The 13,837-nt window shown below is 36.3% G+C and overlaps 2 protein-coding genes and 1 long non-coding RNA gene across 5 annotated transcripts in view; all 3 read left to right on the top strand.

Annotated features, from left to right (window-relative positions):
* tmprss13a (transmembrane serine protease 13a) overlaps positions 1-1,849 on the top strand; it is a 33,438-nt gene extending 31,589 nt beyond the window's left edge. The window contains exon 14 of the mRNA XM_079884965.1: positions 1,826-1,849. The gene's annotated coding sequence lies outside the window, so the exon portion shown is untranslated. The remainder of the gene's footprint in view (positions 1-1,825) is intronic.
* A 413-nt stretch (positions 1,850-2,262) lies between these two features.
* Positions 2,263-7,729, top strand: fxyd6 (FXYD domain containing ion transport regulator 6). Its single transcript, XM_079884967.1, has 6 exons — positions 2,263-2,573; positions 4,749-4,823; positions 5,244-5,280; positions 5,366-5,415; positions 5,506-5,544; positions 6,033-7,729. Exons 1-5 carry the CDS (start codon positions 2,531-2,533, stop codon positions 5,532-5,534), a joined length of 234 nt encoding a protein of 77 aa, XP_079741093.1. The 5' UTR covers positions 2,263-2,530; the 3' UTR covers positions 5,535-5,544; positions 6,033-7,729.
* Positions 7,730-8,226: 497 nt separating this feature from the next.
* LOC307167787 lies at positions 8,227-13,545 on the top strand. 3 transcript variants are annotated; one of them, XR_013822871.1, is made up of 6 exons: positions 8,227-8,302; positions 9,972-10,026; positions 11,249-11,287; positions 12,937-13,011; positions 13,112-13,143; positions 13,408-13,545. It is a non-coding gene; the product is annotated as an uncharacterized lncRNA (long non-coding RNA). The 3 variants fall into 3 exon arrangements; XR_013822872.1 differs by lacking the exons at positions 8,227-8,302; positions 9,972-10,026; positions 11,249-11,287 and adding an exon at positions 11,897-11,959; XR_013822873.1 differs by lacking the exons at positions 8,227-8,302; positions 9,972-10,026; positions 11,249-11,287 and adding an exon at positions 12,578-12,606.
* The last annotated feature ends 292 nt before the right edge of the window (positions 13,546-13,837 follow it).

Below are 13,837 nucleotides of genomic sequence, written 5' to 3'. Positions count from 1 at the left end.
CTAAAAATTGCTGGGGTGTTTAAACCCAACTTTGGGTCAAATATGGACAAACCCATCCATTGGGTTAAATTTTTTAATACAATTTTTAACCGAACGTTTGGGTTTGTCTAGCCTGGATGCCAGCCGAACTTAGCCCCGCCCACAACATTTTTAGGTCGGGAAGTTTGGTCTGGACTTGATTCGTTGTGGAGCCATTATGCTCGAACAAGAGCTCTTCGGACCAATCAAATTGTCACGGGAGGCTTTATACGATGATAGACAGATGATCAGCAGTAACGTAATCATCCACGTCACCAAAGAGTGCTTGGGTTGAATTTGTTTAGAACAAAGATGACTGCCGCTGGAGAATTGAGATTTCACGAGTTCACACTTACAAATAAGTCAGATGGCTCGGTATTCGGCCCGAACCCAAAATATCAATACAAGTTATCTCCTTCAGAACTTTATTGGTCCAAGTAAGCTTCTTATGTCAGTGCATCCTGACTTTGCACATCTGTATCATCAAAACGCTAATTTACTGGTAATATTATTTCTCATCTTGGAAAACAGACTGAATTAAAAAAAAAAATCCTTTTGTATATTCACACATGATCTAAAAATTGTAATTTACCGGTAATTTTCCAACAAATGTTCAAGGGTCATTCCTTCCTATTTTTTTTCCTTCATTGTTTCTTCCTTCCCTTTATTCGTTTCTTCCTTCCACAATATTCCTTTTTTCCTTCCATACTTACTTCCTTAATTTTTCCTTCTTTGTTTCTTCCTTACCTTCATTATCCCCTTCATTGTTCCTTCCTTTCTTATTTATTTCCTTCACTGACCATTCCTTCTCTCCATGTTTCTTCTTTCCTGCATCCATCCTTCCTTCCTTCATATGTAATTTTCCATCAACCTTTTTTTTGTCATGTCCCTTTTCACTTTTCCTTCAGGTACCGTATCTCTCATGTACAGTGTATTATACATTTAGCCTTTCTGTTTCCACTTCCCCTCTTTTCATTGACGTTTTGTTTTGTTTTGTATCATTTCTGAACTTGCTCTCCCCCTTTCAACTGTTATGTGAAGATAATTACAGATTATACAGCACTATGCTGTACATCCCTATACAATTTTTAAATATGTTGACAGACTGAAATTTGTGAGTCGAATTAAATAATCAGCAGAACCTTTACAAAAGGGAGGCAGAGTAGTAATATCCATCCTATAAATAAGTCCACCTGTCAAATTATCCACTGCCACCTATCAGATGTCATATTAAGAGACTTTTTAATGGACTGTGGTGAAGATGCATCTGATGTCAGGCTTGTCAATAAGCTTTAAGACATTATTTTCATTCATTTGAAAGCTCATTTGATGGTGATTCTGTCTAGTTTACGATCAACTACATTGTGACATAACATACAGCATAAGTTAACACAATATTAAATGCATGAAACATTTAAAAATATATATTTTAGTATTACAGTAAAGGCAAATCAGAAAGATGTTAATCTTTATGAATTTTCTTTCGTGTCTCACAGGCATCAATTTAGTCCAATGCATTTCTTAGAGTTTAATATAGAGCAAATTGTATTGACCCTGTCAAAAACCCTGTTATTGTGCCTGAATCGTGCACATTTATTAAGCAATGTCATATTTTTGCCAGTATTGCATCTTAGCTTTGGGCACTCTGATCTTTCTCATAAACAAAACCTTCCACAAACAAATAACAAAATGGAACACTCTTGCTTTAGGTATTGAATGTTTTAGTGAACATAAACATGCATACTAATGATTCCTCTCTGTTTTTCTCTTTTCACATCACTAATTCTTCTCTCTGCTATGATCTTAGCTTCGTCTGACTCTGCTGCCCAAGGCAAGTTATTACTGTTTTACCGTGTGTGTGTGTATATATATATGATGAGACCAATGACTTAATTTTTTGTCTAATTTCTTATTGTTTTCCATCAGATGAAAAAGAGAAGAACATTAACTCATTTGTATATGGTAAGAATCAATACTTTTGAGAACATTTAACTTCTTTATTGCCCAGTGGTGTTGGGGAAGTTCCTTTTAAAATTAATGTTTTACAGTATTGCATTACTCCCTAAAAAAGTAACTGATTGCGATACTTACTTTTTCTGGAAAGTAATGTTACAGTACTATTGCATTACTTTTTGTCACCTGGGTTGGGCTTGCTTGTTTTTTTTTTTTGTTTTTTTTTATAACAATAAACAAAAGTTCTATTTTTTCAAAAAAGTAACTCAGATGTTTTGTTTTGAATTTAAAAGTAATGCGTTACTTGGAAAAAAAGTAATCTGATTATTCATCATTGGCTGCCCAGACATCAACAACCACTTCAAAACACTTCACAGGTTTGGCCTCTTTTAGAGAGTGGCTAGAGGCAAGTCACTTCTGAGCGAGGCCACAATTACAACATCACGCCAAGAGTTAGCTTGAGGTAAAAACCTGCATTCTGAAGACATTAGAGTTAAGCTCTTTGGCCTGCAAGCTGGTGATATGTTTGACACAAACTAAATTCAGTTTAACGCCCAGGATGGATGGTGGTAACTCAGAGTTTAAAGATACAATTAAACAAGGTAACTTAATCCCAGATTGCTCTAGGGGTTTTCCTTGGAAAAATCTATCTATCTATCTATCTATCTATCTATCTATCTATCTATCTATCTATCTATCTATCTATCTATCTATCTATCTATCTATCTATCTGTCTGTCTATCAAACTATCTGTCTGTCTATCTTTCAAATCTGTCTGTCTATCTCTGTCTGTTTATCTATCTATCTATCTATCTATCTATCTATCTATCTATCTATCTATCTATCTATCTATCTATCTATCTATCTATTTCTTTGTCTGTCTATCTATCTATCTATCTATCTATCTATCTATCTATCTATCTATCTATCTATCTATCTATCTATCTATCTATCTATCTGTCTATCTATCTGTCTGTCTGTCTGTCTGTCAATCTACAGTGGGGAGAACAAGTATTTGATACTCTGCTGATTTTGCAGGTTTTCCCACTTAGAAAGCATGTAGAAGTCTGTAATTTTTATCATAGGTACTTTTCAACTGTGAGAGACGGAATCTAAAACAAAAATCCAGAAAATCACATTGAATGATTTAATAGTCAAAAGTAATTAATTTGCATTTTATTGCATGACATAAGTATTTGATACATCAGAAAAGCAGAACTTAATATTTGGTACAGAAACCTTTGTTTGCAATTACAGAGATCATACATTTCCTGTAGTTCTTGACCAGGTTTGCACACACTGCAGGAGGGATTTTGGCCCACTCCTCCATACAGACCTTCTCCAGATCCTTCAGGTTTCGGGGCTGTACATCACTTTCAGGGCAATACAGACTTTCAGCTCCCTCCAAATATTTTCTATTGGGTTCAGGTCTGGAGACTGGCTAGGCCACTCCAGGACCTTGAGATGCTTCTTACGGAGCCACTCCTTAGTTGCCCTGGCTGTGTGTTTCGGGTCGTTGTCATGCTGGAAGACCCAGCTACGACCCATCTTCAATGCTCTTACTGAGGGAAGGAGGTTGTTGGCCAAGATCTTGCGATACGGTGCAGTCATCCTGTCCCCTTTGCAGAAAAGCATCCCCAGAGAATGATGTTTCCACCTCCATGCTTCACGGTTGAGATGGTGTTCTTGGGGTTGTACTCATCCTTCTTCTTCCTCCAAACACGGCGAGTGGAGTTTAGACCAAAAAGCTCTATTTTTGTCTCACCAGACCACATGACCTTCTCCCATTCCTCCTCTGGATCATCCAGATGGTCATTGGCAAACTTCAGACAGGCCTGGACATGCGCTGGCTTGAGCAGGGGGACCTTGCGTGCACTGCAGGATTTTAATCCATGATGGCGTAGTGTATTACTAATGGTTTTCTTTGAGACATTGGTCCCAGCTCTCTTCAGGTCATTGACCAGGTCCTGCCGTGTAGTTCTGGGCTGATCCCTCACCTTCCTCATGATCATTGATGCCCCACGAGGTGAGATCTTGCATGGTGCCCCAGACAGAGGGAGATTGACCGTCATCTTGAACTTCTTCCATTTTCTAATAATTGCGCCAACAGTTGTTGCCTTCTCACCAAGCTGCTTGGCTATTGTCCTGTAGCCCATCCCAGCCTTGTACAGGTCTACAATTTTATCCCTGATGTCCTTACACAGCTCTCTGGTCTTGGCCGAGAGGTTGGAGTCTGTTTGATTGAGTGTGTGGACAGGTTTTTTTTTTTTTTTTACAGCTAACGAGTTCAAACAGGTGCAGTTAATACAGGTAATGAGTGGAGAACAGGAGGGCTTCTTAAAGAAAAACTAACAGGTCTGTGAGAGCCGGAATTCTTACTGGTTGGTAGGTGATCAAATTATTATGTCATACAATAAAATGCAAATTAATTATTTAAAAATCATACAATGTGATTTTCTGGTTTTATCAAATACTTGTTCTCCCCACTGTCTGCCTGTCCGTCTGTCAAATCAAAATTGACCCTACTTACTCTCTTAATGCACATTCCAGGCTTTATTGTTTTTCAATTTATCGGTGCATGTTTTTCCAAACAAAAAAAGTGTACACAAAAAAGTGTTCACAATTTTTTACCCTTGAATATCCTGTGACACTCGAGAATATCACAAGTAAACAGGTTTGCAAATTGCAAATTAAATTTTTTCACATAAGCTTTAGTGAAAAAATCTTTCTTGAAAGATTACTTCAAAAATAAAAAACAAACTTTATTTCTTAACCAGACTATGAGAGTTTGAGGATCTGCGGTTTGGCGTTTGCTGTGGTGCTGTTCGCTCTCGGAATGCTCCTTATTCTCAGTAAGAAGCATCTTTTTTAATTTGTTATTATTAAGTCATAACTCATCATCTTCATTCAGAAGCTAAATCACTCAGAAAGTACTGTAAAACAAAAGAGATCAGAGTGCAATAGCTAAACTAAGCTGCCTCACGGATATTAATAATACTGCAGTGCTTTTATTCAACTGAGCATGAGAAGTTTAACATGTAATTAGACACATGAGTATATTTCACTCTCAGTGGCAGAAATATAAATGAAGACACACTCACTTATCAATATTTCATGCAGGTTTCAATGATAACATTAGTATGGGATTAATATCCCTATTCCTATTCCATATTATCCCAGTCATTATCACAAAATAAACCCCTCCATGTTGTTTGTAAAGTTTGCCATTCCTTCATTTGTTCTAAATGGTTTTGCATGTGTGCACCCTGCAGGCCGCAGATGCCGATGCAGTCTCAAACAGAAGCCCAGGTTAGTCTCACCCAGCCTCTATGATATTCTGACAAACGTTTAACACCACCAGTTATAATTCTCTCTATACTTCATACTGTCTCAGAGCTCCAGGAGATGAAGAAGCTCAAGCAGAGAACATCATTGTCTCCAAGGGTAAGATTTACCATCTTTTGTAATATATATTGGTCATCGTTTGATTGAACATTTTTGACTACTGTTCCTCTGTTATTCTTCTTTGTAAAGACAAGGAGACTCCTAAAGCAGAGAACTGAAACATACCAGGTACAGCAACTTTCCATATGACTGTCATAATAGAATCAGAAATTATGTTCTAAGATATGATGTTCTAAAATAGGTTCTAAGAACATTTTGCTAATGTTCCTGTTAAGTTATGATAAACGGAATTTTCTCAGAACGTTTTTCAACAAGGAACCAGTATAATATGTTTTGATCAACATGACATTAGCAACTGATAATGTAGGATACAGCAGACACTTGCACATAATCAATATTATGAATGTACCAAAGCAATTGCAATTTGTTCAAAAGAATGAGAAATTGATTTTATGATGTGCACAAGTGACTAGATGATGTGGAGGTTGAACAAGAAGCACCAAAGCGGCTGAGAAAAACTATAACTTTGAGCAAATGTTGTATTAATGTTACTGAAATTAAACTTTTTCATAACCTTGATAGAACCTCAGTTAGCCAAAGTCCTCAGAACGTTCCCTGTTAGCTGGGTATGTGATGTCTGCTTTATTTCTTCCCAGTATTGTTGAACACATAGCCGTGGCTGAACGACTTCACTGATGCTGAGGATGGTGATGATGGTGATGATGATGAAGCTGATTCCAGACCATGGCTATGAGAGGAGAGAGAGGAGACAGGGATTTGTGGGGGAGGAGACTATAACTCGGATTTTTAATGGGCCAGTGTCTTGTATGTAGACCTCTAGTCCTGTCACGTGAACAGTAACTGTATCCGTCTTTGCGTCTGTGCCCTTTTGCGACAGTCCGTCTTGAGTGAGTTGTTTTTAGCAAAACTAGCCACTTTCTGCAGATCATTCTTAACGTTTCTGGCTCCTCCCCAACTGAACTTGTGCGTGTGGTTTAAAGGAACAGTTCACCCAAAAATTTCGTTCCAAACCTGTATGCAGTTTTTTTTATTTTATTTTTTACATTGAACACAAAAGGAAACAAAAGATTATCTATGTAGCCCTTATTATATAATGACTAAATCTAAAAAAGGACAAAAAAACACCATAGTTTTAATTTTTGGATGAACTGTCTCTTTAATAATTTTGTTTTAAAGTCTAATATTATATTATTGTTATAATTTTGTTTTAAACAGTTAAGAACTTTTACTGTTATTGGTGGTGTGACCACTTGTTATTGTCATTTGTGTCCCACCTGCTGTGTCTTTTCTTGTAGATTGTATAGATTATAAGCAGACATATTTAAATACACTTAAGTATTCAATATAAGTATTGATTCACATCTGATGCAGAATATATATTTGAATATACAGCGTATGCACGTGTGTTTGCCATTGGATAGATACTGTAGAGCTTATATGAATGAGTGCCCGCATTCAGGGCACCTCCTTCCGACAATCTTTCCATCATTCTACGCAGATCAAGCACAAAAACAAACCAGTAAAAACCACTGTACCACAAGGGGCGCCACACCTCTGTCCTCAGATCAGCTGCAACACTGCCGGGCTCAACGCTCTCATTCGGACCCACAGTCTAAACATCTGCGGCCTGAGAACGAGATCGCAGGAGAAGATCACTTCACCATAGTGCCGCTAACCTGTGTCTTTTACCTTTTCATCTTCTGTAGCTTATGCATTCTCTTTCTTAAAGGGATAGTGCAGCCAAAAATACATACTGTCATGCTGATTGAAAATAATTTTCTTTATGTAGAACACAAAAGGAGACATTTTGCAGAATGTTCATGCAGCGCTTTTCCATTCAAGAAAGTTTTAACATGAATACTGGCATATGCATAAACACATGGCCCTTCAAAATGTGCTCCATTTGATATAATGTGTGTATTGAAATCACATGACAGTGAGTAAACAATAACAGAATATTGATCATTTGGTGAACTATCTCTTTAATATCACTCATATTTATAATCACTGTTCAATGGGACCAAAATGTCGGCGTCTAAAGAGACCAACCTTTGCATTTGTGTGCGTCTGCGTACGTGAGTGTGTTGTTCCACACATCACTTGCTGTGGTAAACACGTGCGAGTTATAAAAAAATGTAGGCTAAGTTCATAAAGAGAGAAGCGTTTCACAGAATATTAATCACATGTAGCTGTTCAAGAACACAGTCTAACGCTACAGATGCTTCGCTATTAGAGAGGAATGTTAAACATATTCGTCTCATATCTGTGCAGCTACTGTGTATGGCCGCTCTTTGTGCTCCGAAATAAATAAAGTCTTTGTCTGACACAGCCATCAGTGTGTAGATTCTTTTTCTCTATCTCCGAACAGAGACACCAAGCATCAGTCAATATCTCCTTTTCTTCTCGCTCCTTTAAAAAAGGTCATCCATCACCTGCCAGAAAAAGCAGCTCTGATCAATGTCTGGTAAAATTTTATTTAAGACCATTTGGACTCCGTTATCCATCAGACCGATCTATTTGACACCGTTGTAGAGTCTTGTCCCGTGTAGTCGTCAAAAAAAGGACTTGAAGTTAATTATTGACAGCTCAGAAAACTCTCTATAGTCCGTCACATCATAGTTAAGACACAATATGGCCACGATCACTCCCAGTGTTTTACACTGCTGTAATTGGACTTCCCTTGGGCGATGATTCCAAAGGTTGGGCTCAATGGTGTTTTATCATAGGTTGAAGGCCAGTGTTTATGGGCTAATAAATGTGTTTCAAAGACTGGTGTGGCGGCCAGATTTACAAACGCTTGCTCTGGGAGGGAGGGAGGGGTGGAGGGATGAAATAAACCTGGACTAAAGACACACTTTCACATTAGACAAGACCTCAGAAGGAAGAGGAGCTTTCCACAGTACAGGTGAGCTGAGATGGCAATGACTCCTGCACTTATGTTATGGTTTCTTTGCAGAATGTTATACATCAGAATTTCTAAAATGGACACGTTTTCATTGGTTTATTGTTCATGACGAGACAACTGAGGATATGTTTAGGTTGCGTGTTCATGCGCTTGTCCTGTTGAAATTACTTCTATACAGGGCCTAAAAATTATTTCAAATATGAGCTTATGTTCCTCTCAAATTCTTTTCAAATGTTTTCCTAACCAGACTAAACTCAAAATGTATTTTTATGAAGCTTCATCTATCTGCTTTTTATTATTAGCCTTTTTTTCAAGACGCCTGAACACACATTTCTATATTTGGACTCAAAAGTACTGTACACGTTTTGAGAAATACAGGATAACTTGTATGATCAATAAGTTATAACAACATATGTTTTTACATTGCTTTAACTCATCAAAATGAGTTAGCAATTTTCAACTTTTTTTATAACTTAAACAAGATTCATTTTTTTAAGTCGGTGTTTTACAATTTAAGTTGAAATGACTTAAACATCCAAGTTGATTGTACTTCAAAATTTACTTCTTTTTCTTTCTTTTTTTTTTTTACAGTGCATGATTTTATTTTGTGAAAATGTAATATTGGGGTCAGTGTAAACCATTCAATACAAAAGTATAATACTAGAAAAAAAATACTAAAAAATAGTATAAAACTGAGGGAAAACGAATATAATAATTTTAATTTAGTGAATTAAATCAATTTTGAGGTCAATTTGATGGAGTAACGTTTTGAACAATATATTTAAAAAATCCAAAAGGATAGGAGTTAGCATTATCTTATTGTTTAAAAATGTTTTTAATTTATTGCAATTATTATTTTTGGGGTCAGTATGAGCCATGCAATAAACAAACACAATTAAATCATATTTTTTTTTTGGTTTTGGGTCAATTTAAACCAAGAACATGTTACAAAAAAAAAAAAAAAACATTCTAATGGAAGTGATATGAGTTTACATGATTTTAGCATGTGAGAATTTATTGCATTTATTAATAATTTTGGGGTCAACTTACAGGAACATACAGATACAGTATAACAGTTAGCATGTAAAAAATCCCTGCATGCATTGCAATTAAGAACTCTTACTTATCAAGTTGACACTTTGAGTAGGCTATAACATTATAGTGTCCATTTTACAAAGTTTTACATGTTACTAGTCAATAATTCATTGCGGGTAGTGTGATGCAAGACAGATCAAGAAATGTTGCTGGTTCGAATAATAACCATGCGCCCCTGAGCAAAGCATTACAGAAAAAGTTAACATCATACACATGAAGTGTTTGTTTGTCTGACAAGATCTGCATGTAGAATTGAAAAGCAAACTGCCCTGACTGAGTCACTTTCTCTTCAAAGCAGCATGTGTTAATCATTACAGTCACAGATATGGATTGGAAAGAAACACAGAGAATCAATATGAGTGTTATCTTAAGAAAGCCTGAAGGAGCTGAATTGAGAGAAATGCCCGAGGGTCTGCAAATAACCCTTTTCTTTTTGGCTATGGAGTTATGGCTCTTTGGATATGAGGGGTCAGTGTATTGGGTTAAAGATTTTAACTGGAATCTGTAGTACTTCTGATGCACAATAAGAACTGTTGGGTTATTTATAATGCTTCATTATAATTTACATCGCCAGTTTTGTCATTCCGGACCGTGACCCACAGAAAGAGCAGCCATGTCCTCTGGAGCAGGTGAGTCTCGTTTTTTCCGAATATTCTGCTCTCCTACTCTCCAGTTAATGAGAGCTGGAGAGAGAATTTTGTCCATAAAAGTAACTGTGAGATTGTCTCTATTATTCTCAGAGGTGCTGTGTTATTAAAACAGAACAAACACTTTAAAACAAACACAGTGTTATGGGTTTATGGTATGGTACTAAACTAATGCTTCATTGTATTTGTGGCCAAAATGATATGGCTGGTTTTATAAATCTGTGAGTGTTTCTACAACTGTGAGCACTTTTAACTCGGTGGACAAAAAGCACATCTCAGATGATGTATTTGTGTTGTGAAAATGAATGTGTAATATTTTTCTTTTGTCTTGCTATTTAGGCTAATTTAATTTTATATATGCTAAATTCACTCAATTAAACATTTCCACACTTTTTGCATATTGAATTTATATTGAATAAATACCACGTAAAATTTAAGTGGTAACAATTTTACCCCATACACCCACACACACATCATTAAAAAAAAACGTACCAGGATTTTGATAAAATGACAACACAACAGATGGACAGTCAAACTGTTACTTTTTGCAATAAAATTGAAATGTTTTTTTTTTTATGTTTTTATGATAGATTAGTCTGGACCTGAGACAAGGATAAACAATAAATTAGATGTAAAAGATATTTTAAAATATATATCTGAAATAAATGATGCATGCTAAAACGTTTCCATGAGGGTACAACCACCAAATAGGTGGCGATATGCACTAAGTATGTAAATAGCCGTTAAACAAAAGAAAAAGAAAGTAGTATGGCGCACTTTTTAGAGTCCGTTTTCATTGGTGACTCGTCAATTCGTCGCTCTGTTGAGAATGTCTGGTGTGTTAACCATGAACATACTCTGTGTTGGCTGAACATACTCCCAGATGTGTTTTTGGAAGGTTTGGATAAATCAACCAATAGTTCATTGTATGTTTGATGGTAAGATATCCTTGCTATCTGGAATACCCTCCAGTGATCGACAGGTGAAATAGTTCGCTTCTGATAAGTGTGGACACATTCGGTGGACAGAGTGATCTAATTTTATCGGATGTTAACAAGGTGCAGAGCCACTGAGACTATAAACGCCTCATTCATTTATTCAAATAGCTTTAATGTAGAGGATATCTTCACTTATTTCCTTCATTGAAAAGAACATCACTGTATTTTATTCTATTTAATTCTGTCTCTCTCTCTCTGTTCTCCAGCCCAGCCTACAGTAGACCCTGATGCAGACTTTTTCTATGGTGAGTCTGAACAATCTTCCTCTTGAATAATTCATTGTGTTTTATGTGAACAATTAAATTCTAGTTAAGATCGGAATATTCTTATTAGGCCTACTGTCATATCCAGAATAATATAACATTCTGAATTCTATAAATCTGAATAAATGCCCATTCACACCAAGAACAATAACGATCACTAACAATATAGTTTCGATAATCGTTTGATGCGATGGAAATAGTGTAGTCCACATCTATAACAAAAACGAACGACACAAAGGATGGTTGGAATCACTTTCTGAATGATTGTTTTCCAGCTGATATAAAAACATTGACAGTCAATCAGAATTAATCACAGTGAAATCAGAATGAACAATTCTTGTACTTCGATATTTCGAGTATTTATTGGGATATAAATGATTTATCCGTTAAATCTATTTTCATGTGCCCTAATCTTTGATCAAAATAACTTACCCTCTTGCAGTGACATCATCTCGTCTCTTCTCTGGCGCAAGGCTGGGACAACCTGTCACTCATGCAAACTACAACAATTCAATCAATTGACCGTTCGCAAGACCCGCCCCCTTTAGTTACTGTTGACATGTCCGACAAGCCGCTCTCACGCCACACCATGTGAAAAATACATCGCGGAGGAAAGAGGACACTGACAACGCGCTGACAGACAGGACAGAGCAGGTTACTTTTTATATGAAACAAAGTCTCAACTTTCAAATTTGATCATTTTTTTAAAGAAATTTAAATAAATACCGTTTTGTGGCTCGATGTGTCTGACAGATCGCTGTAGAGCCTCAGTTAAAGCTGCTCGTGAACCTATCATCTCTTCCTTCTGGTTAATTTATAGCATCAAATAAACATTAATGAACAAAAGAAGGAATATTGTTTTAACCGCGGAAAGACGTCAATACACACCGTTTTTTGAGTTCAAATCCACCAACGTTAATCTACTAACTCTTCTGACTGCTTTGTCGGACAAAAATGGCGGATTCGGCGGATAGCGGATTATGATTGGTCAGATCGCCTATCAATCAAACTCCCTGCAAAGGGTCAATTCTCCATTGACAAAATCAAGTCCCACCCTAAATTTTTTTCTTGTTCGACAAGTAGTTTTCACTCCCATATATACGTCCCCACAACGATCCGTTTCAGAACACTTGCAGCGCGGTTTGGTGGAGGATAGTTAACCGTGGACTGGAAGTAGCCTAATGACAAATGTTTTTGAAAAAAAAAAAAAAAAGCTTTATGAATGGACCAAAAATTGCCTGTCAAATATTGTAGGTTGTATTGTTAAACAGAATTAATATTTTGGACGTGAAATCTGAAAGGTGAATATGGAATATTGAATTTTTAATAATGAAAATGTGTATGAAATGTTTTGAATTGAAATATTACCTGTTTAAAACCATGTTGAATTTCAGCCCATAAAAATGCAATGCATTACGCAAGCACGGTTAATGTAATTTTTTTCAAGTAGGCCTAGGCCTAGTGCAATTCAAAAAGCTTTTTTTGTTTCAAAAACATTTGTCATTATTTTACTCCCATAGTAGGCTACTTCCCTTAAGAGCCGTTAGCATATTTCTGTATCAGCATTATGCGTCATGTATTCCTTAATCAGAATATCTGTATTCAGAAGCTGTTCTTGCTCTGATTCACAGACTATGAGAGTCTGCGGATTGGAGGCCTGGTGTTTGCAGGGGTCATTGTGGTGTTGTCTATCCTCCTCCTGACAGGTAGGTGTTTAGCGTGTGTGTGTGTATGTGTGTGTTTGTGTCGTATATTGAGTCATGTCAAATCACTCATGTAATGTGTAATGAATGTCTGTTCCTGTAGGTAACCGCATCAAACGGTGTGGCAAGCGTAAAGTAAGTGCACTTAACTTATTAATGTGTTTCTGGTGACATCTAGTGGTCAGAGTATAGTACAAATATTGTCATTTCAAACGAGGGAAGATTGGCTCTAGTTGTCACTTTCAGTGAATATATCTTAAAATATATTAATATATAGTTCCTTTCTCCAGGGTCTGCGATTAGTTTGTCAACATGTTACTGTAACATTGAAATAAACAATATATTTCTATATTTTATGCTGACAGTCTTTAAATGTGTGTGTATTTGTGTGTCTGTCAGGCGAAGCATGGAGATGAAGAAATTTAAGATGGCTCGTGTCTGTACTGGATGGTTTTGGGATGTGAACAGCCTGTGAAAGTCATAGCTTTTATTTAGTTATTTAATTGATTTGCTTCATTAAAAACATTGATTTGGAAAAACAGATAATGATGTTACATACCAATAAAGGATAGTTTTAAAGTTTTATTGAGAAAGCATTTCATTATTAGTGAAATTGTGTATATATTCATGCAACATTTATTGTTTTACCTTATTGATACTTGAAATAAGAACATGTACCTTATAGCCTTCTGATAATATAAAATATTACACACTAGAGGGCAGTAAATGTCATCTTTTGGGATACAACCTTCAACTCAAATTCAGGTGTTGCACATTAAAACTTGTGTCGAGTGTTTTATGTGGAATGATACTTGATGCAATGAGTACT

Source organism: Squalius cephalus (genome assembly GCF_949319135.1).
Source record: "Squalius cephalus genome assembly, chromosome: 11".
In the NCBI taxonomy this organism is placed as follows: Eukaryota; Metazoa; Chordata; class Actinopteri; order Cypriniformes; family Leuciscidae; genus Squalius; species Squalius cephalus.
This window is presented reverse-complemented; position numbering and strand designations above follow the sequence as displayed.